Source organism: Struthio camelus, chromosome 19 (assembly GCF_040807025.1).
Source record: "Struthio camelus isolate bStrCam1 chromosome 19, bStrCam1.hap1, whole genome shotgun sequence".
Classification (NCBI taxonomy): domain Eukaryota; kingdom Metazoa; phylum Chordata; class Aves; order Struthioniformes; family Struthionidae; genus Struthio; species Struthio camelus.
The window spans coordinates 7,597,986-7,623,902 of NC_090960.1; the positions used below are offsets into that span (position 1 = coordinate 7,597,986).

A 25,917-nucleotide genomic window follows, 5' to 3' on the forward strand; every position below is an offset into this window, starting at 1 on the left:
ACAGGTAAGGCATGACAAGCTTTCCTCACCCCCATTTCTTCCACCCCATCGCATGCAGCATCAGGCATGACATCTTGGGTCACCACTCCTTCGGCAGGGAGAACTTTGTCCTCTGGGAGGGGATGGCAGTGCAGGACAGCGGGAGTGATGGGGCTCAGACCCACCGCCCGTGCTGCCTGGTGAACGCTGTCGACTCAGGCATCTCTGTCACCTGCATCTCTTCAACTTAAGTGGCCCCCTAAGACCTTCTTCAGGTGACAAAAAAGGAGCCTGACTACAGCCCTAGATATCTTTTTGACTGGTTGCTTATCTCTGATCCCAAAGGCGTCAGAAGGAATATTATTTAGAGTAGGAGAGTGTCAGGCCCTAGAAACCAAAGAGCAGTGGTAGGACATCGCACTACTAGGGTGCGATGGGTGAACATCTGAGCTGTAAAGTAAGATGGGAAGTGTCTGAATTTGCTCTCCCATCTATGGAGCACAGATATAAAGAACTGGTATCAAGGAATTAGGATCCAACTTACTGGGAACTCTGTTAATGGCTCTGAGTGGCCGAAGGACCCGGACAGTGCGCACTGCTGAGAAGCTGACGTTCTGCAGGTCCAGGGAGTATTCCAGCATGCTGCAAAAAACACAAACACAAAGGATTGTCAAAGATCTTCAGGAGAGATTCAGGTAAGGTTATCAAACTTTATAAACATTATACACCAAGTGCCCACAGAGAAACCTTTTAACTGCCTCTCTCCCGTCAGGAAAGTTTGCCAGAAGAATTAATTAAGGGTTATTTGCATATCAGAATAAAGTCCACGAGACAGAACCTCATACAGCAGCTCAGACGCCCATAGTTCCTCTCACCTGCTTTGGTTACTGTTCTTGCAGAGGGTCCAGGGCAGAAGCTTCCTGAAAATCATTGCACAGTCCAGGAAGAGAATTTCCAGAGACAGCCTTGGTTTAACAGGACGCCACTGTGACACCACAGAGCAAGGAGGAGCACCCCACTGCAGCCCCTCTCTTCCCTGAGCTGGGGGAGGGCAGCAAGGGCCAGGAGCCAGCTGAGCTATTCCAGCTCTACCCAGCCGAGAGCAGGAGATCACTCACAGGTGGACGTTAGGTGGACAGGCAAGCACACAAATCACAACAGGTGACACCTGTAGATATTTGGGGCAAACGTGGACCAAGGAACCTCCATCTCCCCCTGCTCACAGTAGCTTTGCTCAAGCACAGCAGGACCATCCTTCACGGCACTACCAGGACTTCGCTCCCTAGGTGTGGGAAAACATGGAAGGGCTCTGCCCACAAGTACTTTTGAAGAGACAGAGTCAGGCAAACACAGTGAGCAGGACTAGGAGGCTCTCCGCACAGCTAGGCTCCTGCTGCCACGGACAACCACAGGATATTAATCTCTTCCGAAAATTACCAAGTTCCATCTTAAAGCCAGTTGGGTGGTTCCCTCCCTCCAACTTTGACGGTTCAAAACCTAATTTCCAGCCTAAATTTATTCAGGATAAGCTTATATCCATTTGTTCTTACGCCAACATTGTCTTTTAAGTAGCTTATATAGCTATTCTTTGTCCCTGGTATTTACCTACCTGGTATGTTTACAGAGGACAAACCACATCCCCTCTCAGCCTTGCTTCTGCACAGCTAAACAAACCAAGCTCTTCCAGTCTCCTCTTGCAAGACAGGCGCTCTGCTTTCCCAATTATCTCCACAGCCTTTCTCCACACCTGCTCCAGCCTGAATTAATCACCATCACCCTTGAATAGACATCGAACTGGAGGAGGCTCTGCCAGTGCCTTGTGTCACAGCGTTAATGCTGCCCCCTCTCTCCCTGCTGGAAATCTTGCTGGATTCGTCAAGACCATGTTAGCCGTTTTCACGGCTGCATCACACCAATGACTTCTGCTCACTCTGTGATCAACCAAACACAATCTCCTTCCTCTCTGCTGTCTCCAGGGGATGAGCATCCCGTCTGGAGAAGACTTTCTGGTTTGTAGCCCTTAAACACATGAAGCCACACTTGTGACAGATATATTTTATCCCATTTCTCTTAATAGGTTCTGATGATGGTTATTATCAAACGGTACCTAAGATCAGAATAATCTCAACACATTCTTTTTCATTCAGCCAGGGAGCAATATTTACAGTCCTACGGACAGTTCCAGAACGCAAGTGTCCAACAGCCTGGTGTTGACTCTGGGGGTTTGTTTTCATCCTCTGACCTGAGGGAAATGCAGCGTGTCATCGAAAGCATGTCTGGCCTCCAAGACAGAAGCAGGCCTCACTCTCTGTTTGCAGGACTAACCATATTGGTACGATAGGGACAGCGGCAAAAATTTCCTTGGATTTCAATGGGTCTAAAATTTCACTCACTGTGGGAAGTTAAGACTTTCACATGGTTTGCAGGACTCAGGTAAACAGCCTGTGTCAAACATACAGCTTTTCCTTGACCCATTATTAAAGCAGAGGCTAACAGCAAAATTCAGAACAGCATGTCATTATTTTCACCAACATAAACCATTTTCTGGTTAACGACAGATCTAGGCTCGCTTCTAGAGATGCTCGTGCTTGTAATCTGCAAAGGGCTGTCTTCAAAATGCGTTTTGATTCCACGTATGAAAGAACAATTATAATGCCAAGTTAAACCAAAAAAAACTAGCTTGAGCAAACTTCAACGTGAAGACTGAAGCCTCGCAGGCGTTCTCCCACCTCTGCTGCCGGACATGGCCAGCGGCGCGGACGTGACCGCACTGCACAGCTCAGCTGCAGAGCTCGACTGCAACATCCAGACGTCGCTTGGAGACCTAACAGCTCAAGCAACCTGCAAGAGCCTTGAGAGCAGTATTGGGGGAAAAAAAAAGTGGGTAAAAATCAGTCACTAAAGAACAGCTCTAATGAGAATCCCAACAACTCCCCGTTCAAAGACCGTTTACCAACGCAAAGGGACGCATGGGAGGGCTCAGACCACGTCCCTGGCAAGCAAAGATACCCAGAGAGAGCTAGTGTCAGGATGTCATGAACTGGCGATGTGACAGGTGCATTTACCAGCATATATAAGATTTCCGCCTTGAAAATCTGCAGTGTAAAAAATTCACTTTGAAGCTTCAACTCAGATGTCATTTCTATTCAAATGCAAAAGCATGATGCCTGTCAAAGGCTCTGCCATGGACCCAACTGCATAGTGAAGTTAAAGGTTTAGAAAAATACTAGGCATTAAACAGAACGGATTCATAACAAATGTTGAGATTCCTCAGAGTCACCGGCAACTCCTGATCGCTGGAGGTATTCAGCAAGAAAGCATTTAGGATTTTCTAAGAATAAGATCTAAAAAGCCAGAGGTACAACACGCTGCTGGTGGGACACAAAAAAAGGGCTGATGCAAACCTGTGGCAAAGGCTCTTCAGGGAGGGAAACCTGGGACCAGGTAGACCAGGTGGTTTGGGATAGACGGGGCAGACGAAATCCATTCATGTTCTGCCTGGAGACAGACACGGAGAGGCCCATCATGGTGGAGTTTCTTTCATGTAACCACCAAAACGTCAGGAAGGATCTTGTAAGTGCATTGTCCAACAGGAGAGCAAGCCTTAAGCAAAATCTTTACAAAAGACTTGAATAAGGAGCACAAGCTCTGGAGGAATAAAAAGGACTCTCCTCACCCCATTAGCCTCTAGGCAAGATACAGAAACGCCAGCAAACCTCCTCTCCACAACTGTTCATGATCTCCTTTCTTACCCATCCTGCTCTTAGTCCTGGCTCTGTTCCTATTCTCCGCGTCGCTACTGCTCCGAAAGCAGAAAGCTAGCACAAATGACTTCAAAAGAGCACAAAATAAAACTGGGAGGCGACCAACTAAGTCACATGCCCTGTTCTAAAATATTAAACGTGCCCGTTAAAAAAAACACATCAGAGTTTGTGCTGACTGCAGTTTCCGAGAAAAACTCGTGCATATGCATTACCGCTGCAGGGGAAGAGATGAAAAGCAGCAGCGAGGAAAGCCACGTGCACAAAATTGTTAACCGAGCAGTTTACCAAGAAGGTGGGTGCTCCCTTGGGAGCCCTGCGCTGCGCCCTCGGCAGACAAGGTGCTGGCACCAGCACCCTCCCGGCTCTCGTCCCATCTGCGGCAAGGCGAGCAACAACCTCGTGTGCTGGGGGGCTTTTGGTCACTGCCGAAATAAAGCCTCTGGCTTTTCGCAGGCTGAGCTTTGCTCCAAACAGGTCTCTGCCAGGCCAGCGCCTGGGCAGCCGTGCTGCGGTCGGCGCCTCTTGCTGCAGCAGCTCCGCGGGTGCACGGCACAGCCGGCCCATCGAAACCGGTGGGATTTGACTGGAATCACTAACGAATCTGTAGCAAAGCAGCAAAAGCAAACCAGTCCCTGGAACGCATGGCCAGCGTCGCAGGGAGCTGACCGCCCTTCTGCCTGCAGCGATACAGAGCCACCACTCGCTGCGAGAAAGAGATAGACTTAGATTTATTCAACGTTAAAAGGTTTCCAAATCTGGGCATATAGGCACCCTTTATCTACAAAGTGCAGCAATCAGGGGATAATATTAAGCCATTAGTGTTTGAAAAGACAAGGGGAAATTATTTAGATTGTGTCATATCTTCAGAAAGCTGGAATGAAATTTCCTCCTAGCCCTCGCAGACTTTGCTGTGCTCTGCTTTTGCTCTAGCGCTGCTTTTCCAGCCTCGCAGGTCTCACTGCATTTGTGGGTGTTGTTTAATTTAAAAAATACTCATTTTAATCAAGTTGCATGGAATAAAAATAATAGCACTGGCGGGAGAGTGAACCCAGCACCCTGCTGCCTGCTGGATCCAAGCCGCTTAGAGGCACCATGTGTCCCAGCTGGGACGCTTGACAAATGAGGCTTTTGAAGCAACAGCAAGTTCAGCTGAAGCACTGAGAGAAACTGAAGGTTTCTCTTGAAAAAAAAATCCAAAAACTTCTAAAAATTTCTTTTCACAGGTGGGTTTGAGTCAGAGCTTGGCTGCGAGGGAGGCTACTGAGAGGTCTCTCTTAAACAGCAGGTTCCTCTGAGTCAAGAATGCTGTCTGCTTGAGTTGCTCCATCTCAGAGGCTGCAAACTCTGTGGCAAGGCTGGCACGAAGCAGGGAGTGTGTCCGCAGCGGGAGGCACCAGGGGCTTCCCCATTCCTGGGGATCAGCCACTCTTTACCCTTGTAAAGGGATTCAGATGAGGTGTTGGCTCAAGCTGAAAAGTTGTGGCTTCTCGCAGGCACAAATCTCAGCTTCCAGAAATGAGAGCATGGGAAAGGCCCCGGCAAGGGATGGGGTGCCCCGTGCACATCCCGTGGGAGGTGAATCGGGATGTCTGGAAGCATGACACTGCTGCTGAGGCTGCGCCTGGGCGCTTGGGGCCGGGACGTCCCGCCGGCCCCACTGCCGTACACCACGACGCGAGCTGCTCTGCCGGAGCGGCCGGCGCCCACGCCAAGGGGCTGCTGCTCTGACTGCACATTGGGTAATTGCGTGTGCAGAATGGCCACTTCCATGGCCGATTACCCAATTGCTCCAGCCGCGCTCAGCCGCTGCAGATGTCAACGTCTTCAAGGTGCTATTCGTAGGTGTGAGCGGGACCTGGCGCCCGCCCCAGGGCATTGCAAGCTGTAGGAGCAAAGGGGAGGAGAAAGCAACACTCCTCACTGTCTGTCTGTCTCTTTTAAGGGATGAAGGAGCTCATAACCAGAGAGAGAAGGCGGCTTTGCTCAGAGTCGCACTAGGAGCCCCCGGCAGGGAGTCCTGCAGAAGCTCCAGCCCACCCCACGCCAGCACTTTCTTCTCTGCCTCTGAACCGGGGAGCTGAAACAGCTCCTCCATCAGCTTTGCACACCTGAAAGTGCAGTTCGAAGGAGCCCTGCCTCTTTCCGAAGTGAACCAGCACTGCAAAATGAAGGCCAGGCATTGGCAACTTTACCCAAAGCACCCAGCAGGAACGCTGTTTTGGCTATTGCACCTATATGAGCATTGCTCTCCATACTGACTGATGTGGCAGAATTGCCCTTATACCCATCTTCTAAGCTAAAGAGCTTTTCAGAAACCATCAGGTGCTTTTGTTTGAGATGAAGCTGGGGTAGTGCAGGGGTTATAACATCCCTTTCTCTCCCAGACACCTATGAACACACCAAGGCTTCCTGCAACATATTTCATCCCTGAAATTCAGCACTCAAGACAAAAACAGGAGGGAGCAAGGCTTCCTTAAGGGTTGTTTATGACAACTTCAACAGAGCTAACTCTTGACTACAGTCATCAGCACAGGGACAGACAAATAACATTAGAAAAAGCATTCAGGAGGCAAAGAGAAAAAAAAATTGTGTGTTTCTGAAGAAAGCTGATTGCAAACCACCTCCAACTCCAGCTCCTTTTGAACCATAAGCAAAATATTGCAGAAGTGTTTAACTTTCACATGAAGTCTTTTAAGAGGCCGTTACCATTATGATGAGCAAAGCACAAACAGGCCTCCAAATACTTGGCCAAAGAAATGACTGAGCCCAGATTAAGAGCAGACCTGCAAAATTCAAACACAGGATGATGCACAACCTGACTGAAAGCAGAGTAGAAACGCAGAGGCTGATCCAGAGCCGTAAGGAGCCCTGCTCCATCCTGTGTCTAGAGAAGGTAAAGAGGGTGCCTGCAGGCCCTAACAGCACCAAATTATTATATAAAGCCTCTCTACTGGGATCTCAGTGGATCTACATCGATTAACCATCATATCCTGGGGGTTTTTTAAGAGGAGGATGGTTTAAAGCATCATCGTACAGAGGTTCAGAGGTTCAGGAAAGTTCTTATCTGACCAAAATCAAAGCAAGCTGGTGTCCTGGAAGCTTGTGAGACCCCAGCAACGCAGTCGGTGATGGCAACAATCCAGCCAGTTCTCCGCTGGTGGATATTTTCTTTTCACAAACTAATCTGAGTAAAGCTTCTGCTGCTCTGCGCTGTAGGAGAGCGGTGCAGCAAGACATGCTGAGCATGGTGAGCCGAGGACGGACGGCCAGGGAGGCTGAGCGCTGCTGCAGGATCCCTCAGAGCCAGCTGGGGCGTCCAACGAGACAGCACGTCAGAGCACATCTTCCTCCCACGGCCGTGGTTCACCAGCCCCAGCCTCAGAGAGAACCAAACTGTAAATGATGCTGCATATTTTTGGGTGTAAACACACTCTCATCCCCAGTGCTTCGGTGTCTTACCCTGGGAGAGGTGGAAATCATACTAAATCATCTTTAGAGGGTGCGAGCTTGCTTGTAATGCCTGTTAACCTTCAAGTGTCCTTCCAAAAGCTTGCTCCCCAAATCCTCTCCTTTAAAATAATGGAACATAATTATGGGATTCATCATGTTTTTTTTCTTTTGCCCATGTAACTCTGTAACCTACAGCCAAAGCCATGTTTCAGTAAGCCGAGTTTTGATAATATAGTGCCGTTCTCATCTCCAGCAAGTTTTACTGTAATTACAGAGATGTGTTGCAGACATTACACTCTCTACAATTAGTGCTAATTGCATTACATTGTCACAAAGAACTCATTTATTCTCCACGAGCTCATGAGATTGGTCCGGGCAGTTTAATAGAGCCAAAAAGCACTTAACGGCATGCCGCAACAGTGGCCAACAGCACGGGGCTGCAACGCGGCGGGGAGCGCTCTCAGCACCTGAGCCAGCCCCAGCAGCAGCTTGCAGGTGCTGCTAGCAGCACGGTGCTCGCAGCGTCTGGATTTTGAGGATTTTGAGCAAACAAGCAAAAACAAGAGGCTTCCCTGCAACAGCAACCCCTGGCCAGTCCAGCAGCTTCTCAAGGAACCAGGAGGATGAAGTGCAACACACATTTTATTTTTTTTTAAAGCGAGCCTCTCCTAGACCAGCCCTGATTATTAACAGTTTCGAAGGTTTGACTGCAGCAAAACACAGAGGATGCTCCCAAGCCCGGCCTTAAATTACTGCATGTGCCATGTGCCGTCGCCAACACGACCCCTCCTCGGTGGCAGAGCCGACAACCCAACGCACCGCAGATCCCGCTTGCAGGTTGTCCTCACCCCAAACCATCAGCTGTAACATTTTCAGCAGGCGCCGTGGGCGAAACAACAGGGAAAACACGAGAAAGGCAGCACGGGGTTTCCGCCAGCCCGTCGGCGCGCACACGCTTTGCTTTCTCCCCTCTTTTTGCAAGCCTTCCTTGCAAACACGGAGGAGAGGAGGAAGGAGGAAAGGAGCAGCAGGGACAGGGTTTGTCACTGCCGTCGGGGCAGAGATGGGAAGCGCCTGCCTCTGCCTGCCTGCACAAGGGTCCCCGGACCCGGCAGCTTCGGGAAGGCTGGTCCTGCTGCGCCTGGCTGTGATTAAGGCTCCGAGCGCAACCCATCTGCCCCGGTCACGCTCCCCCCACTGCTTCCCCATCGCCTCTCTCCAAGCCCAGGGACAACCTGAAACCGGGGCAGGCAGGGGAGGTTCGGACAGCAGTGGGCTCCGGCGAAGAAAATGTTTGGTGGAAAGGGCCAAGTGGAGGGCTTATTATGCTGGCTTGCAACAAAAGGGTTCTGGTTTGAGTGAGAGCAGGGAACCTGGCTGAAGCCTTCAAGTAAAACCTAAATAAAAGCATCTGGCTGGTTTTATTGGGCGGCTTTATCTACAGGCTGCATCAGCAAAGCCCCTTTGCACATATTGTGCCCTACCAACAAGGCTGCATTTGTACCACTGCTGAAGGAAGCCCTGGGATTTTCCAAAAGGCCTTTTGCTCAGCTCCTCTCTGACCGCTGACGGGATTTTTCCAAGGCCTGCCTTGGAGCAGCTCAGCTCAAGTCCGTTCTCCAATTTTTCTCAAAGCCTCCCTGCTCTGAGCACCCCAGGACATTTTAAGGACATCATTTGCAAGGCCGCCTCCACGTAACATCCTCTGGAGCACTTGGTGACAGTTCAGGTTTGCGGTTCCTCAAAAGCAGCTGCTGGGCTGCAGAAGGGAGAGAAGCCGAAGCAGCAAGATGTCTCCGCATCAAGCTCGGCTCCTTCCTCGCTCCCAGGCTTTGCCGCCAGTGCTGCGGCCTGGATGCTCATCCAAGTAATTCATCCTATGTGGGAACTGCAGAGCTGTCTTGCTGCACGCAAGGGGAACTGGAGGAATTTGACCCCAGAGTGCTTTTTTTGTCCTATTCTTAATCTGTTCTTCACCTATGTCTTGATTTGAGTAACAGAGAGGTTTTGCTATGGTCCCTTCGTTTTCCTCTGTTATGGTAGTGACATGTTCCTGCAGCACCTTCAGTTTTCCTTAACCACAGATACTGCAGAGCCAAAGGACCTCAGAGGAAAGGGTTGGTATTTTATCGAGACGGCGATTGCTGCCAGGAACAGATGGACAAATTCTGGGGGAGAGCGGTAAGGGCGTGAAGGAGAGCGCCCGGATAACGAGCAGCAGAGAAACCAAACACACCGGGGAAGGAGAGAGCCTGCTTTGGATTTAAAGCCAGTTCGATCCTTTGTCAGCTGAATTGGTTTTGACAGGGCCCAGATGGGAGCAGTTCATGCACACAAAGAAAAGAGTGATCATTTAGCGAGAGACAAAGCTGACCTGGCAGGAGCAACGAAAGCCGGCCAAGCCGTGAGGCTGCAAAGCCTCCGGAGCAAATGCCGTGGTTCAGCTGTGGGCGCGGGGCAGGGGCCGCGCGGTGGGGCAGCCGGCACAGCTCCGGGCATGGCACTCGGCGGGCACGAACACGGAGGAGGCTCCGACACACCAAAATGCCCATACAGGTGCCCAAGTGCAGTAGGTGGGCAGATGATTTGGGTGCTTAAGCAAAGTGGCATTATGCTTTAGCAGTAGGAATTAGGACAGGAGTAGGAGTGACAGTCACGCAAGAGGGCCATCAGTGGAGACCAAGGTCTCACCACGACAGGGTCTCTGCAGAAGTGCATCAAAGATAACTCCAGCTCCAAAGTATTTGCAGTCCAAACAGCCAAGGCAAGGAAAGGGTTGGGAAGCAGGACGCAGCAACACCCCGGTGTGGTTACTTGCCACGCGACGGAGCTGGAAGCAGCCCTGCACTCACGTGTCTCAGTGCGCAGCCCTGCCACCGCGCTGCCCCCAAGCCCATCCTGCCATCTGCCCAGCACTGAGCCTTGCTGAACCTCCCCAGCTGGGGCTCCAAGCCATGCTTCTGGTTTGGTTGCTTATTGCACTTAATTCTAGTATGAGAAATAACAAATAAAAAGAAATAAAGAAGAACTTGGAAAAGAGAGGGCGGTTTTAACACTCTGCTTTACTCCTTCCAGGCCCCTCATCCTTGGGGAAACGCCCCCTCCAGTGGCACAGACCAACATGAGCCCGAGTCTGCTGCAACTGTGGGAAGACTGCTAACGACGGCAACGGGATCTAGATCAAGCCCTGATCTTGTAATGCTTTCACAGAATTAGGAAAGGTAACACAAATAATAAGATGCTTTGAGGAGATTCATTGTGTGCAAAGACAAAAGGACATTTTGCACTTCACCTTTACTTTTCCCAGTAAACAGTATGTGACGTGATAAAGCAAAGAGGCAGGAGGGGCTTGGGGAGCTTCTGCCTCTCTCTCGCTCCCACAGGCTCCCCTGTGGAGTCTGCAGGCAGCGAACGATGCCAGAAACCAGCCCAGGGTAGCACAAAGACCTGACCTTTCCCTATGGAAGCCTAACCATGACTGAAACCTAATATGAGGGCTTACACCGCATCTCCAAGTGGTGTCTCCCAGCAGGAAAGCTCCTCGGCATAGCGCCGTGCCCGGCTTCTCTGCAGGACATGGGCGGCTGCATTGCTCCCTACCACACACGTCAAGGTGTTCCTGTTCCTTCTGGTAAGCAGCTACTGCAGAACATGCTCACCTGCAGCTCCGTGCATCACGGCAGGTATTCGCCAACATGGTACTACCCCTAAAGCCCCCTTCGGTAGCCCCTAAAGCCAGTATTCTGCTTTTGTAGAGCAATTTCTGTTGGCAGCCATCTCCCCTTGCAGGAAGAGGGCTACAGCAGCGCTGTGCAGGCAAGAAGGCATGCACAGAAAGGCCATAAAATCCCCTGGCCTAGGGAAGCGCTGTCAGCCCAGCCCCGTGTTTACAGTCCTGCCAGAGTGGCTCAGACCTGTGGTCCCATCTCATCCAACATCCTGTCACTGTGGCCAGTAACATTGTCCAGATGCTTCAAGAGGAAACGTAAGCCCTCTCCTAACCCGAGCAGTTAGAGGCTGGCTCAACCATAAAGCGTGACATTTTGTGCCTTCTGCAGAAGGTTGGTTTATATCTACTGTTACAGCTCCTGGCCTTTCTGTTCTCCATCTCTGCGGCCAATGGTTTTTGAGCCTCACTAAATCTTTTGGCCTCTGCAGCATCCTGTGGTAGCAAGTTTCTCAGTCTTATGGTGGACTGGAAGACCTGGCATTTCCTTGCTCGTTCTTATCTGGCCACTTTGCTGTTTTTACTGGCCTCCTGGCTCACCTGCAAGTTGTGCGCCACTGCCCTACAAGGCCAGGGGCCGACTACCAGCAAAGCACGCAAACGTATCACCCCATCTTGGTAGACATCACACATCCTGCTGACAGTCTCGCCTGGGAAATGGCCCAGCTGGGAGGGTCCTCTGGTCCATTCCAGGAAAATCCAGTTAATCTGATCTGTATCTGTATCGAAAGGGGAAAAAGCACCATTTTCCCAAAGGTCCTTGGGCTCTCTGAGTAGGGAGGGGAAGCAAGGGCCGGTGAGCGCTTAATGTGTCAAAGAAACTCGGCTCTTTGGCCAGCAGCCAGGAACTTTTCATGTGGATTTCCAGCCACAGCCAGGAGATTCTCGGGTGCTAGAAGAGCCTTTAATTCAAACCAGGTGCCTCTGAAAGGAAAACACTCAAAAAGGCAAACTTGGTCGGTTTCCCTCAAAAAAAAATAAAGCGGGCAATCACGCACATTTCACTGAAATATTCCTCTTGGAACCCAGCTCCTTGCTCTAAACGATCTGCTGAAACCTCATCCATTGGGCAGTCTGCATGAAACTGAAACTACCAAAGCTGCTGGAGCCAGAAAAAGCATTTAGCTGCGTGCCAGGCGAGCCGGCCCCGAGCTGCCGCGCGAGATCCGATGGTATAGGACGCACACGGGCTGGCGGAGAGCAACGGCAAACCATTTATGCAGTGTCCCCCGCTCTCCCTTTTGTTGCTGGTGCCTGTAAACTTAATACTAGCGCCGCTGCAGGAAGACATGATTATCTGTGCTACCAAGCATTGAGAAATCTGGGGGGGATATAGCACGCCTATACCATGAGCTACAGATGCTACCCTAAGGGTCTGCCTTGTAGCTGCAGCCTGGGCTGTCATCGTCTCTGCAGGGAGAGGATGGATAATGCTGATGACCCTGGTGCACAGCTAGAGCCAGCAGGACCTTAGTGCTCCCCATCACGGGTCATCCTCTCCTCCAAAACCGATGCTTCCCATACGGTGCCACGAGCTAGGAGAGGCAAAGGGAGATGGGAAAACCCGCAGCCCCCGGCACGCCAGGCTTACCCTGCTATGACGATGAAGAAATCCAGGCGGTTCCACGTGTCTCCCAGGTAGCATTTCTTTCCAAATATCCCCAGTGCAATCATCTTGACTATCATTTCCACAGCAAAGAAGGCAAAGATGAAATCGTCAAAGCTCTGGAAAAGAGAGGGACAGAAGAAGGTCAGGGAAAAGCACTCCTCCGGCTGCGTGGAGCCGGGGAGCGCCCCAGCACCCTCGCTCTGCTGGGAGGCATCGCTGGCATCGGGTCCATTCTCACACCGGGGTAAGGAATTAAAGACCCAAGTCAAAAACCATTGCACAAGGCCTCATTTTGCAGTACCGAGGGCTAAAATCATTGAGCAGATTCAACGCTGAGAGCAGCGAACCCAGCTGTTCCCAACGAAGGGAACAGCTCTTGGGGGGAACAGAACAGAAGAGTGCATTTGGGGTTCTGCTCTCACTATCAGCTAGATGGCTAAAACCCCCAAGCACTTCAAGCGGAGCTTGGCTGCGACGGGGCCGCTGTGGCTGGCAGGGTTGATACTACGTGGTTGCATCAGAGTACTTAAATTAGGGCTTTTACTCTGACGGCCGGAGCGAAGGCAAGACCCCAACATCCCACAGGCACTAGGGCATCTCCGACCGTGGCCGGGAACGAATCCTGCCACAGCTCGTTCACCCCATCTCCTCCCTCCGCCGTTTCGGGGAGGGCCAGAGCCGAGCACGCGGGCGTACCTGGAGGATCCTGCAGCGTGGCGAGTCGCAGGCGATGTCTTCGCAGGGGTGGAACATGCCCAGCGTGACGCAGTTGAGGAGGATCACCAGCATGCTCACCCGCTCGAACCACGTGCAGCTCGGTCAAGGAACCCAACAGTCCCAGGAAAACGGGAGCGGGGCAGGGAGCGGGACCGGCGCTGGCTCCCCGCCATCGTACAGATGAAAAGCCGAGGAGCAGAGCAACAAAGCAGGACTAATAACCCAAGTTCTCGCCCAGGACTTCTCACCTCGCAATGCTTTGCGAGGTTGCTTCGCAACCCGGCTGCAAGTGGGACCTCTGAAACAGAGCCCCTTAAATACACCTGTTTTAAACCTTCTTCCCTGGCGCTCGTTTGGTGTCGTGCCTAAAAAAGAGCCCAGAGGAACGGATGCAAGCAATCCCCAGTGGATCCAAAAGATTACTCCTGCCTTTAAAGCCAGGCCCATGGCAAGATTTGCTGCCCTGGAGGTTAGATGCTATCTGGTTCCTTGCGGAAATCCTGTGCGCTGTTTAGATACCTGAACGGCAAACCGATGGCATATTTTCCCCACGGTGACATCAGTAGCTACAGCTAATGTGAAAAAAAAGCTATAAAATTAAAGTTGCATGGCAGGACTGCTGAGTGCTGATATGATGGATTAAAAAATTAAATTAAAACGACGACACAAACTTTTAAGGGGGAAAAAAAAGTTAATTTCCTTTCCTGGCATTTTACGGAAAAGCACTTCAACAACATTACAGCTCTCTATTAGCCATGCCACAGCTTATCCCAAGGGCGTTTCCCCGAAGTCGGGGATTGAACTTTTCATTCCCAGTCCACATCAAGACTGTCAAAACCATTAACCAACTGCCTAAAAGGCTCAAGACTCTGCGAGGCCCCGCAGAGCATGTCCCCTACCCGGATCGTTCCCTCTCCGAGCAGTTTGGAGGAGCCGAGCTGCTGGGACAGGCTTTGACTCCTGTTACTTTCTCAGACAGAATAAACCGCGCTGCTGCAGCAAATCCTCCCGGGGAAGTTTCCAACCCGGTGCCGAACACCAGGATTTTGTGCGTCCCTCTAGCGGGTGCTTCCACGAGCTCACGACTGCCGGGGCACAAGGGTACGAAAACAAGGAGCCATTTCGACGTGGCCCCGGGGTTACGCGCCGGCCTCGCACAAGGCTTTCCCAGCTTCGCAGCAAGCGGCCTGGGGTTTGGGCGCGTGCAAAGGTCTTCTAAGCCTTGACCTCCAGCAGCAAGGGATAGCGCAGAGCATCTCGAGCAAGACGCTAAAGGGATTTGGGGATTTTGCTGGGGTTTTTTTGCTGCACTCTGGCAGCTGGGATGGGTTTTGTCCAACTTGAGCACACTCCCACGGCGTGCAAGTGCGTCCGCTCGCGAGCGCAAGGCTACCGCCCCAAACAACAAACCCACCTTGCTGGCGGGGCTGGCGCCACCTCTGCTCTGCCAGGTCTTTTCCAGGGACGGGGCTCCGGATGGAGCTCAGCCATCACCAGACGCAACTTTCCGATGCGTCACCTAGCAGCTCTTTTAATTACTTACAGGCTTCCAGTCCCTCTTGGGGCTGGACAGCGAGGATGCTGTGGCCCAGGGGGGCCTCACCCTGGGGTGCAGACGCAGCTCTGCAGCACGTTGGGGATGCTGGAGCTGCTTGCGCGGAGGCTGCAGGTCCCAGCACGCATGATCTCCCCTCCAACAAGGGGAAAAGAGCCCATCGGCTGCTGGGGCGTGTGGTCAGTCTGGACCGCGCTCCTGCCTGGGAGCGGCCAGCGCCTTCCAGCTCTTCTGGGGTACAGGAAATAAGTGGGGGAACGCCAAAGCGTTCAGCACGACGCAGAGCCAGGTGCTGCGCTGGAGCCCGCGCTGGAGCGTTACGTGCTCGGACAAGCGAAAGGTGAGGATGAACCAGGAGGTGCCTCGCGGGCGGCGGAGCGGGGTGCCGGAGCACGCGGCTCCTGAGGACGTTCCCGCAGAAATTCCTGCGAAATCACACGGGGCTGAGTCACTGGTAGCTGGCAATGCGGACCGTTTAATCTGGAGCAGTGTTTACACGATATCAGAGCAGAAATTCCGACTGTCAGGTTGTGGCTACGGCCGGGAATGTTTATCCCAAATATAGTCCTGCGGGGCACGCGCGGAGGGCACGCTCAAGGAGGGGGCAGGACGCTCCCAGCAGCAGCCGGGTGCCGCCGGCGTTTCACGGGGTTGGAAAGTGTCCATCTGCGGAGCCAGCAGCATCCACAGCTCTGCCAGTGAGGAGCTGCAAAGCCCTTAAGAAAATAAAGAATGCAAAAAAAAAAAAAAAGCCAAAACAAAACGGCAAGATCACAAATCGGTGACAGGACAAGCGCCGTGTCTGGCAAGGGCTGCGTAAAACGTTCAAGGCGGAAGCGGGAACGCTTCGGAGGAGCCCGCCTCGCCGGGGAGAAGCCTGACGAGACAGAGGGGCAGATGGAAGCTGAGACAGACGGACGGCCAGCGCTGCGTGCGGGCTCCTCCGTGGCGGCGGGGCGACCCGGGCAGGCAGTCCCTGCTGTCCCTTCGGTATTGACTTCACGCGCAGCGGCACTGGGTGCAGTTGCGCCCAGGCTGTGGGGTTTCGTCTTCTCCTAAGACCCCCCACCGCAAACCCAACGGAGCACGGCGCGCAGCAGCTCCCGGCCTCCCTACCGGGACACGCGGGGGCCCTGGACAGACGCCCCCGGGCGCAGCCGCGGCGCCCCTCACCCAGCCGCGCTCCCCCCGCCAGCATCGCCGAGGCACAGCTGGAGACGGAGGGCCGGATGACGTGCAGCTCCAGTTAAAAAGTAAAAATCAGACTTAAGCTGGAGAAGTGCATTAAAGAAATTAGAGAGGGAAAGTCCAAAGGGAAAGCAGAGCTACCGAGGCCCGAGCCGAAAACACTCCTGCACCCTATGACAGCTGAATCCCCAGGCCGCACGCAGCCATCTGAGTTTGCAGGATCCAGCCCGAAGCTTGAGCATCCTCCTGCAAGACGACCGGCCAGAGGAGCTGCAGCCTCCCCCGGAGCAAGCCCAAACGCACTCGCGCATCGCTGAGCTCTGGCGACGAAACGCCCTTATCCTGGCAAGCTCCTCGGCGCCTGGCCAGCTCCTGGGAAGCCCGCGCAGGTGAGCGCGTGCCCAGGAGCCTGCCGGCCACCGCGCTGCGTCCTGCCCCATTTCGTGGGAACTAACATCCCTCGGGCAGAAAAGCAGACGGGCTGGGGGGCACCCAGAGAGCGGGATGGGATTTTATTTACCGACGGCTTTTTTTTTTCCATCCTGGAAAAAAAAAGCCTGGGCTTTAACTGCAGACCCGCTTACCGGCGTGTCGCTCCCTCGGGCGAATACATTGCAGTGGGATATAACACCTCACGCTGGTTAAATATTCCTGCGGCGGGGGGCCAGCCAAGGACCCTGGCGGTGCTCAGCGTGAGATGTTAACGTGCCGCTGATGGATCAGACGGTTGGGGGGATGTTACTTTATTTTTTGTGGCCCCCCCCCACCCCAGCACAATGAAACTTCAGGCTCTTTCTTCTGCTAACGGGATTTTCAGAGAGGCACAAAGCGCTGATGGCTACTGCTTTGTACCCACCGTCGGCGGAGCCGAGCGGCTGACAAAGGAAAACCCTTCAATTAGCAAAAGCTGAAGGTGCACGGGAAAGACCGCGCTGGTCCTCAGCCAGCAGCTAAAGCACGGAGGAGGTAAGCCCTTCGGGCCAGACGCATCGGTATCGTCTGCCCGCTCCTCCGTCCTGCCCCGGTGCTGCAAAGCAGCCGCAGACCGGCTTCAGCAGGCTGGTTACGGCAGCGTCGCACCTCCGAGGGGCCCGGCGAGCGTCCCCCGGCGGCCCCGGCGCCGCGGTCTCCCGCGGGAAGCGGGCTGGGACGGCGGGCGCGCTTTAGGCAGCGCTAAGCCCGCAGTTCACGCCGCGCGAAATAAACGTTCGCGGAGATTTGAGCTTCCCCTAATGGCCCGCTCACGGCGAGCTGGCCCTGCGAGCGCTGAGCTATGCGGACGCCGGGTGCGACTCTCTCCCCCCGGCGCGGTGCAAGCCAGAAGCGTGGAATTGATTTTTTAAAGAAAATGAATAATCGATTTACACACGCACGACAAGAAAAATCAAAGTCCGCTCCATGCCGCAGGGTGCTAAAACAGAGTCCCTGTTTTTCAGGGCCGTTTACCCCAAGTTACTTTCAATAATCCACAGTTTTACCATCAACTTCGCCAAGACAGATAACTGAAACGTTTACAGATGCTTTTCCATTGGAAAAAACTCCTGTTCTGCTGCACGGAAACATCCAGTAAGACTTCTGATATAACCTGGCCATTACATTTTTTTCTGTAACGTTATAAGACATAAATCATGAAAAATGAAAACATCCAAAAGTCAATCGCTCACGAGCAAAATGAGTCTTTACGCAGAAGAAAAGCCCTCAAAACCCACCTTTCTCACCAGGAGAAATCCCAGCCGGCCCCGGCTCGGAGCCGGGGCGCTACGTGCCCGTCGACGGCACAGCCTGACCTTTCGTAATTAAGAGGCAAGAGCCCGAGATTCAATTAGCCAGCGCTCCCCGGCTTAATAGAATCAAAAGAGAAAGATATTGCATTATGTTTACTCTGATTCGGTTGCAGAAGTTTGGATCAAATTCACCCGCCGGCTGAATTAAATGGCGAGCTCCTGCTCTGGGGCAACAGCGACAGAGCCGAGGGGGGCACCACCGCCGGCTCCGTAACGGCCAGGCGCCGAGCAGCGCCGAGCCCACCGGAGGACAGGAGACGGAGGTAGTTAAGGGGCCACCGAAACGGCAGAGCGAGCCAAGGGCCGCGTGCACGCGCGCCTTCCTGCAGGCTCAGCGAGGCCGCCCGACGCGGCGCGAGCCAGCGGGCACCCTCGCTCTTGTTCTGGCACGAAAGCCGAGTCTGCAACAGCCGCCTGCGGCTCCCGGGGCCCCAGAAACGCATCCCACAGCCCCGCTCGGGCCCGCGGCCGCCCCCGGAGGACGGGGCTCCCGGGTCGAGCCGGCTCTTCTCGCGACGTTGGCCGTGCCCGGCACTCCGAGCCGCTCTCCCGCTCCCCGGGACCGACAACGGCGCAGAAAGCACTGCTGAAGCCCCGGGATTTTTTTTTTGTGCAAACACGAAGCGCAAATTGGGTTGAAGCGACAGCCTTCCCCTGCAGTGCCACCAAGTCCCCCCAGCTTAGGAGCGACGCTAGGATAAGCCACAGACGCTAATGAGAACGGAGTTTGAGGCTTCATTCATATCATCAATTCCAGAAATAGCCCCTTTGACAAGAGCATAATGGGACTTCCAGGGTTTGGCCTTTGGGGGAGAGGAATGACTAAAATCCTAAAACATTAATTCAGGCCGTTTGCACGGAAAGTTAAAAGTCCTTCAGAATTAATCTGCCTCATGGATGGAAATAACAACCGCCTCGCCAGCCTTGCTTCTGGCCGCACCGGTCGCCCGCCGGGAAAGGCTCTTCGCCGCGCGCCCGGGGGACAGGCGCGGCGATTCCCATCCGAATCCCGCCCGTTTAAGTGTGGGCTTTTTTGGTGTTTTTTTGTTTTTTAAATGGCGTTCCTTGAAAAGCAAAACCAGGCACGGTTCTGCCGCGGCCGTCTCGCCGAGCCACCTGCCCCATCGGAGGCTGCCGCGAAGCGGCATCCTCGCCCGGCTGAACCCGCTGCCTTCGGGCCGCCGGAGCACGCCGCGCTGCTCCCGGAAAGACCTGGGAAACCGAAAGAGGGGCGACTCGGCGCGCCAGCCTTCCCGAAACGTCACCTCCGATTTGCTTGCAGACGCTCAGGGCGACGGGTCCTCGGCGGCCGCCGCGGCCGTCCCCGAGCACGCGGCAGTCCCGGGAGGCGCCGCGAGGTCGGCCCCCGGCGGCCCGCGGGGCTTTCATCCCTTTTGAACACCAAAGCAGTGTTGGATGTTGTTTTTTTTTTTTTTTTAAATAGAAGAAAACGGGCATTTTGGAGTGTAATCACCTTAATCATCTTTTCGTTTTCTCCCGAAGATTTAAAACCTGTGCTGCCAAGTACCCCGGGGGGACGCTTTCCTCGGGTTCGGGAAGGCAGTCCCCCCGCCAGGCTGCCGCAGGGCTCGCCGCGCGGCGCCGGGGAGCCGTTCAGGTGAGGCGGCAAAGAGCGGCGCTGCATTTAGAGGGGGTGAAGCTTGGGGAAAAAGAGGGTTTTGTCCAAAAAAAAAAAAAAATCCTGACAAGGTCGTTGCTCGCCGTAGCGTTTGGAATTGCTGCTGCTTTGCCACCTAGATTGACGCTTCGAGCTTTCTCCAGCAACCAAGCAGGTTTAAAATCTTATTGCTTAAAAAGCAAAAAATAAATAAATAAATAAAAATCCTGAAAGCTGAGCATCTTGCATGATCCCCAAGCTTCAGGAGCTGGAGCTTCTGAGAAAAACCCGACGTATCGCTGGCACTTAGCTCGCGAGGGGGGACCCGAGAGGGCTCCCACGGCCTCGAGAGCGGCACCCGCGCAGATGGCCGACTCCCTAAAAACTCGCAAGCCCAAGCACCCGAATTTATCCCGGCTTCTCCTTCCTGCCTCTCAGCCCTTCTGGCACCTGCCCCCGCGGTGCAGCGCAGGCTTCTTTGCCAAGTTGGGGAAAATCACGGCTACAGCGCGGGTCCCGGGCGCCCGGCCGCCGCCGCTCTGCCCTCCCGCCCCGACCCCTCCCGCCGCAGCCTTCCCGGGTTTGACCCTGCCGTCCGCCGTCGCGGTTCGAGCCGTCCCAGAGCGAAAGGAAAAGCCCGGGCGGCGGCGGGGCAGCCCCGAAACCTCGCCATCCATCCCACGCCGGAGAGCCGAACCGCGAGCTCTCCCCGGCACCTCCGCCGCAGGAGGCACCGCCCGTGACCACGCTACGGGTGCCCGAGCCGCTGCCTCGGCCCCATAACACGCTGAAGGCCTGTTCCCCCACCAGCCCTTCTAGAGCGCGTCACGGAGAGGCGCTTAAACCCAAATACACATTGCTAAATTGCGGGCTGCCCCTTAAAAGCCCCCGGGCGTTCGAGCGGCGCGAGGGACGCGGCCCGCAGCAGGGCACGGCCCGCGGGACGCCCCGGCCGGCCCAGCGAGCGGGCGCCCTTCGCCGCGGCGCGAGGCGAAAGCGTTATGCAAGGCTCCCTAACCAAGCCGCACTGAAATCTTTCTAGCTTCCTACACCGACACGTAGTGGGGATATGTCACATATTTGTCTTATTTTGTTCCTTCTTCATCCTTTTTTTAGTCTCCTTCTACTTCCCCCCCCCCTCCCCTTGGAAGTACGCTGGTTTCCATGGGAACGGGGAGGTTTATGGGTACAGACAGAGCTCCTGTGACGTCCACAAGTTCGGCGCAAAAGCGGATTTATGTAACAGTGTGTGCAACGAAGGAATTCAAGCGAGGGCTCCGCGCGGGCGCCAGGCAGGCTCACGCCCGGAGCGGCGCCGCGGACAGCGCATCCCCCCGGCCCGTCTCCCTTCGGCACCTTCCCAGAGCGGGAAGCGGGCCGGGAGAGCGGCTCCGGGCGGCCAGGGGGCCCCCGGAGGCTCCCGAGCCTGGGAAAGGCAGGCACGTTGCCCTTTTTTTGCAAGCCTGCGCTTTCAACGCCTTCGCGGGGCAGCGCGCAGACGGAGGGGACGTCTCTCCTCCGCCTCCCTCGGTCCCTCGAGGAAGGAGCCCGAGCCGCTTCTAAACCGAGCCGTTGCCGTGCCACCTAGAAAACACCCCTGCTGCCTGCAGAGGATGCGCGCAGTGAGCCACAACCCCCCTCCCCAAAAAAAGAAAATCAATGAATTCATAAAGCCGGGGAAGCGCCAGGCCGATTACAGCCCCGCTGCGCCCCAGGGAGCCGCGCTGGGAACGTTTCCTGAGAGCGCGGCAGCCAGGCACGGCACGGGTCAGGGACGCGTCCCGCTTTCTGCCCCCTTCGCCGCCGCGTCCCGCCGCTCCGCGCTCCCCCAGACCCTCCCGCGGCAGGTTATGATCCCACGCTTCCCCCGGCGCCTCTCGAGCCCTGCCGGCACGAGCGCTAACCGCATCCCAGGCTACGAGAAACACGTGAGGCAGGTCCGTGGAAGATTCATCCGGGGCAGGGAACGTCAGCAGCTGCAGCCGGCAGCGCGCGAGAAGTTACGGCTCTGCAGGGTCAACAGCGGCCGCCGATTAATTTGGCCATTCCCTAATCGCCATAACAAGTGGGTGGCAGGAAGTCAATAAGACACGGTAACCGAGTGAGGACCACAACGCCTGACCGGAGGAGAGGAAACCCAGGAAGAAGTTGCAATTGTGGCCACTCACAAGGCTCGCCGCAGCTGGAGCGGGGAAGGCGGCTCGGGCAGGGGAGAGGGAATTCCTGCGCCTGACTGAGGGCCAGAGAAAAACCGCGCAGAGAAAAGCTGTTAGGAAGGGAGCTCGTATTCAACGAAACTAAACAAATCATCTCCATTTCCATCAGAGACGCATGACCAGCTTCTACCCTGCCGCTCCCGCAGCTTATTCCCGAGGCATCATCCCTGTGCAGATCTCCGAGCCAAGGATGCTTCGGGTGGTACTGGGGAAACGGGGAAGTCAAGGCACTGGGCGCATGGGACGTGCCAGGGCTAAACCTTCTGCAGCGGCACAGCCGGGAAGCCAAGGCCGTCCCTGTGCCGCTACGTGCGAAAGACCTTTCCACTCCTCCAGTGGACTCATTGGATACCAGACCTGTAGGTAATGGGGACACTGGGGACATTAGGGACATCAGGGCCAGGTGTCCAAAGTCATGAGCAAGATCTGCAGAAATACAAGCGAGCTGGGGGGCATTTCTTTTCACCCCTTCCACAAAGCGATGGTGCTCCTCAGACCTGCCTCTCGCTCTGCCACCTGCCCTCCACCAAACCAGAGAAACGCACCCGCATCGCTGAGGAAAGCACCCTCTCCTGGTGCCTTTAAAAGACACGCACTCCATGCAGCACACTTTCCTTTGCAGAAAGGATGAAGCTCAGACCTTGGGTTTTGTCCATTTCTACTCCACAAATTGGGGGGAAAAAAGCAACCTGTGAATCCACTGAGGAAAAGCATTACTAAGGGATGAGATGGCGGCAGGGCAGATGCAGAACAATTCCCTATTTCACCCACTGATAAGCGGGTGCAGGATGCTCTGAAAGAGCCCAGCTTCCCAGGCACCCCAGTGTAACGTTCTCCTTTCTTCCCATCTTGGTATTTTAACCACAGAAAGGTACGAGCTCAAAGCCCCTAAGGAAAGCCAGCCAAGTTTTGCAAAAAGCTCAGCACAAATCCATGCACAAACCTGGCATCGTTTTAACCCCGCGGACCAAGACAGGGCAGAAGGGCGGTGGGAAACTGCAACGCTGCTGCCGAGGGAAGCAAAAGGCTCATAGCAGCCGGGGCACACGGACGCCGTCCCCGCAGCTCCCTCCCTTCGCCACGCGGCCTCGGGCACCCTCCTCGGACCAGCGACCCGGCGGGACAGGGCTGCTTCCCCAGGAGCGAGCCCCGAGGCTCACGGGAACTGCTAAAACAAAAACGATATCCAAGGTGATATTCTCCTTTGGGATAAACACTTCTACAAGCATCAATGGGAACGGTACCAAACCACCAGAGGCTCAAGCCCTTTCCTCTTAATGGTTTACATTTAATTAATGCTGGGTATAACTTTCCACGCAAAGGTTTGCTGAAGAAATATAGCTTTGGGTCAACTCAAACTACCCACAAATTTTTGGCTATGTTTTCTGACCTGGCTTCAGTTAGGAAAAAGAAAAAAAAAATGGTGTTTACAAAGTCTGAAAATGATGATGATTTTCCAAAAGGACTGCTTCAGTGTTTCTCTTAGAAATGGAGCCAACTTCTCCTTTCTGAAAAAAAAAAAAAGAAAAAAAGCAGAGCTCCTGAACATAACATAAACACGCAATGCATAAAATGCAATGTTTTGTTACAAGGTAAGTACTTAAATTGACTGAAACTATCTCACATGCTTCAGATTTTAAAGTCTAAGACCAAAAAGAAAAGTTAGTATTTTTCAGTATAAGCAACGTAGAGCTTTCCGAAATGGGAAGAATGTTAAAAACCTCATTCTGCAAGCAGGGAAATGGAGGCTGAGGTCACCTCAACCACCAGGAGTGACTATGACACGCGGAGAGGCTGGGATCAGTGTCAAACCCAGCACACGAATTCCCCAGCTGCTGGTTCCTGAGCCACCACTCCCAGCACAAATCTCCTGGATAATGAGTTTGCAACACATGACGTTAGTCATTCATAACAACTTGCACCCAAAGAGATCCGCACCAGATTTCTAGCTCTCAGACCACAAGTCAAAATAGCCCTTCTCCACTTTCGTTTTCCACTGTTGTATTTATTTAAAAACACTTCCTTATCTCTATTTAAGCCTGCAGCTCCTCGCAGCTGCAGGCTCCTCATTGCATTTATAATGCCACCGAACAGGGTACGTCCCAGGCTGCAAAGCGTCTGCCAGAAGGATCAGAGGAAAGAGCAGTGGCACCTAACACCCACCAGGCCCAGATGGACAAGTCCGTCCGTCCTGCCAGAGGCTGCAACCTGCTGCTCTCCCTTTACGCAAGAGGCTGCAAGACCAGCTCAGCCTGACGTGCTTCCTCCGGCCCCCCAGCACCCAGAGAGGCAGCAGAGACAGAAACTCAAGCGTTGCGTTTTCAAGGGGCCGCAGGCAAGGCGGACATCTCCCGTAAGTCATTTGCTGTCCAGGGCAGACCCACTGGATGCCCGCGCGTGGATGACAGCGCTCTTGCAGACGGCCTGGCAGACGCCCTTGGGCCGCTCGGGCAGGAGAACTCGGCTTAGCTGCACGCGTCTCTCCAGGAGCTGCGCAACCAGCTGGGGCTGCCTTCGTCGGCCTGAGTCACTTCGTCAGGTGTCTACAAGTGACATTCATGTGCATGAACTGAAACATCTTGATGCCACGTCAAAATACGACAGTGACTAAACGTGACTAAAAGCCTTTACGGTCTCGTGGCTTCTGTGGAACGACTTGGCACAGAAAGCCTACGTCCCGAGGGCAAAACGTGCGCAGCGCTGGCAACATCTAAACAAGAGCTGGCTGGCGGTCTCGGGCAAGGCTTGCTCTCCAGCTCCTTTCCATGCTCTTGGTCGGGCATTGAATCGCTCTCCGCACAAATGCGTGGCAAGGAATTCATTAATTCTCATCTAGCCTGCAGAGCGAGCAAGGAGCTCAGAGCGCACCCAAATCTGGGGAGCAACCTCAATGAAGGGGCAGCCCGATGCAGGTATGGGATTTCCCAGGCTATATCCATAACTTGTGCAGGCACGCAGCCGTTTCCGGACCACCCAGAGCACGGCCCTTGCAAGCAGGTCTGTTGCGATGACCAGAGGACAAGGAAGGGCAACGGGGAGGAGAGATGGCAATGACAGAGAGAGGACGAAACAAGATGACGACGGTGAGGAGCAGAGGAGATGGCAGGGATGACGCTCAGCAGGCCCTTTCTAAAAAAGCCACTTTATTATTTGCACCGTGAGAGCAGCTCAGCACCCTGCTCGCAGACCAGGATGCTATCAAGGCACGGACACAACCACGTTGGGTGAACCTCCCCCAAAACACCTCCTAGCCCCTCACCTCCTTGCAGCCAGAGCACAGCCTAAAACAGGGAGCAAGAAGAGCCCAAAACCAGGACAGCCAACCTACACGGGCTCAGACAAAACACCCACAGCACAACCCTCCGGGCACCCTGCTGCTCCCCACCGGGCGCGCGGCCCCCCGGCTCACCCCGCTGCCAGCCCCACCACCCCGGCCCCGCCGCGTCCCCAGCGCTGGCAGCGCTAATCCAACGCCCGCTGCGCAAAGGGCCTCTCTCCACGGTGGCAGCTGTCAGATTAACTCGGTCCGTTGCAAAAGGTGCGGGAGGCGGACGTGCCCAGAGCCCGTGCCAGCCGCCGCGCCGAGAGCGCTCGTTAGCGCCGCGTTATTAGCTTTTGTGCTGCTGTCTGCCTGCGCAAGCCCTCCAAAGGCATTACATAACCAGGGGATTTTTTTTCTTCTTCTTCTTCTTTTTTTTCCCCCTCTTCCCTTCTTGCTTACAGCTAAATTACGGCCTGTTATATAAGTGGCTGCCGGACACGTTTGCGTTTTCTGCATTCCCATTGTTTCCGGGGGGAAAAAACCTGCCTGCGCGCGGGGGTCCTGCCTCCCCCGGGGGAGAGGGAAGCCGGGGAGCAGAGGGAGGAGGCGAGGGGCGGCGCGGGCGGCCGCCCTGCCTTCCCGGCCCGCGGGGAGCAGACGCGTCAGATCGCTTCGTTGCTCTAAACTCAAGCGACAGCGCGTTAGCCTTTCCTTACCGCCACGGAGAGCAGCAGCAGAGCAGAGGCGCGCGCGTCAGGGCGGCAGCGAAGGCGACGGGGTGGGACGCGGCACCTGCTGCACCGCCGGGCGGCGAGCGCCAGCACCCCGCGTGCCGCCCCGTCCGCGGAGCCCGCGGGGACGAAGCGCGGCTCAGCCCGCGGTGGTGCTTTTCTCTTCTCAACGACCGGGCGGGAAAGCTAGCCAGGGCGCTGACGGCGACGGGCGCGCGGGGGACCCAGGCAGGCAGAGGCCGGCAGGCGCCTCCCCGGCACGGGACTCGAGTGGGAACCTGTTAAGCACAAACCAGCCCGTTTAATTAACGTCCGGC

At 54.7% G+C, this 25,917-nt stretch overlaps 1 protein-coding gene across 13 annotated transcripts in view; it reads right to left on the reverse strand.

Annotated features, from left to right (window-relative positions):
- CACNA1G (calcium voltage-gated channel subunit alpha1 G) overlaps positions 1-25,917 on the reverse strand; it is a 162,895-nt gene that overhangs the window by 100,173 nt on the left and 36,805 nt on the right. For all 13 annotated transcript variants that reach the window (XM_068913520.1, XM_068913519.1, XM_068913527.1 and 10 more), the window contains exons 2-4: positions 13,226-13,337; positions 12,512-12,645; positions 524-621 (exon numbers count right to left, since the gene is read on the reverse strand). In XM_068913520.1, the coding sequence (XP_068769621.1) occupies positions 524-621; positions 12,512-12,645; positions 13,226-13,337 (344 nt within the window). The remainder of the gene's footprint in view (positions 1-523; positions 622-12,511; positions 12,646-13,225; positions 13,338-25,917) is intronic.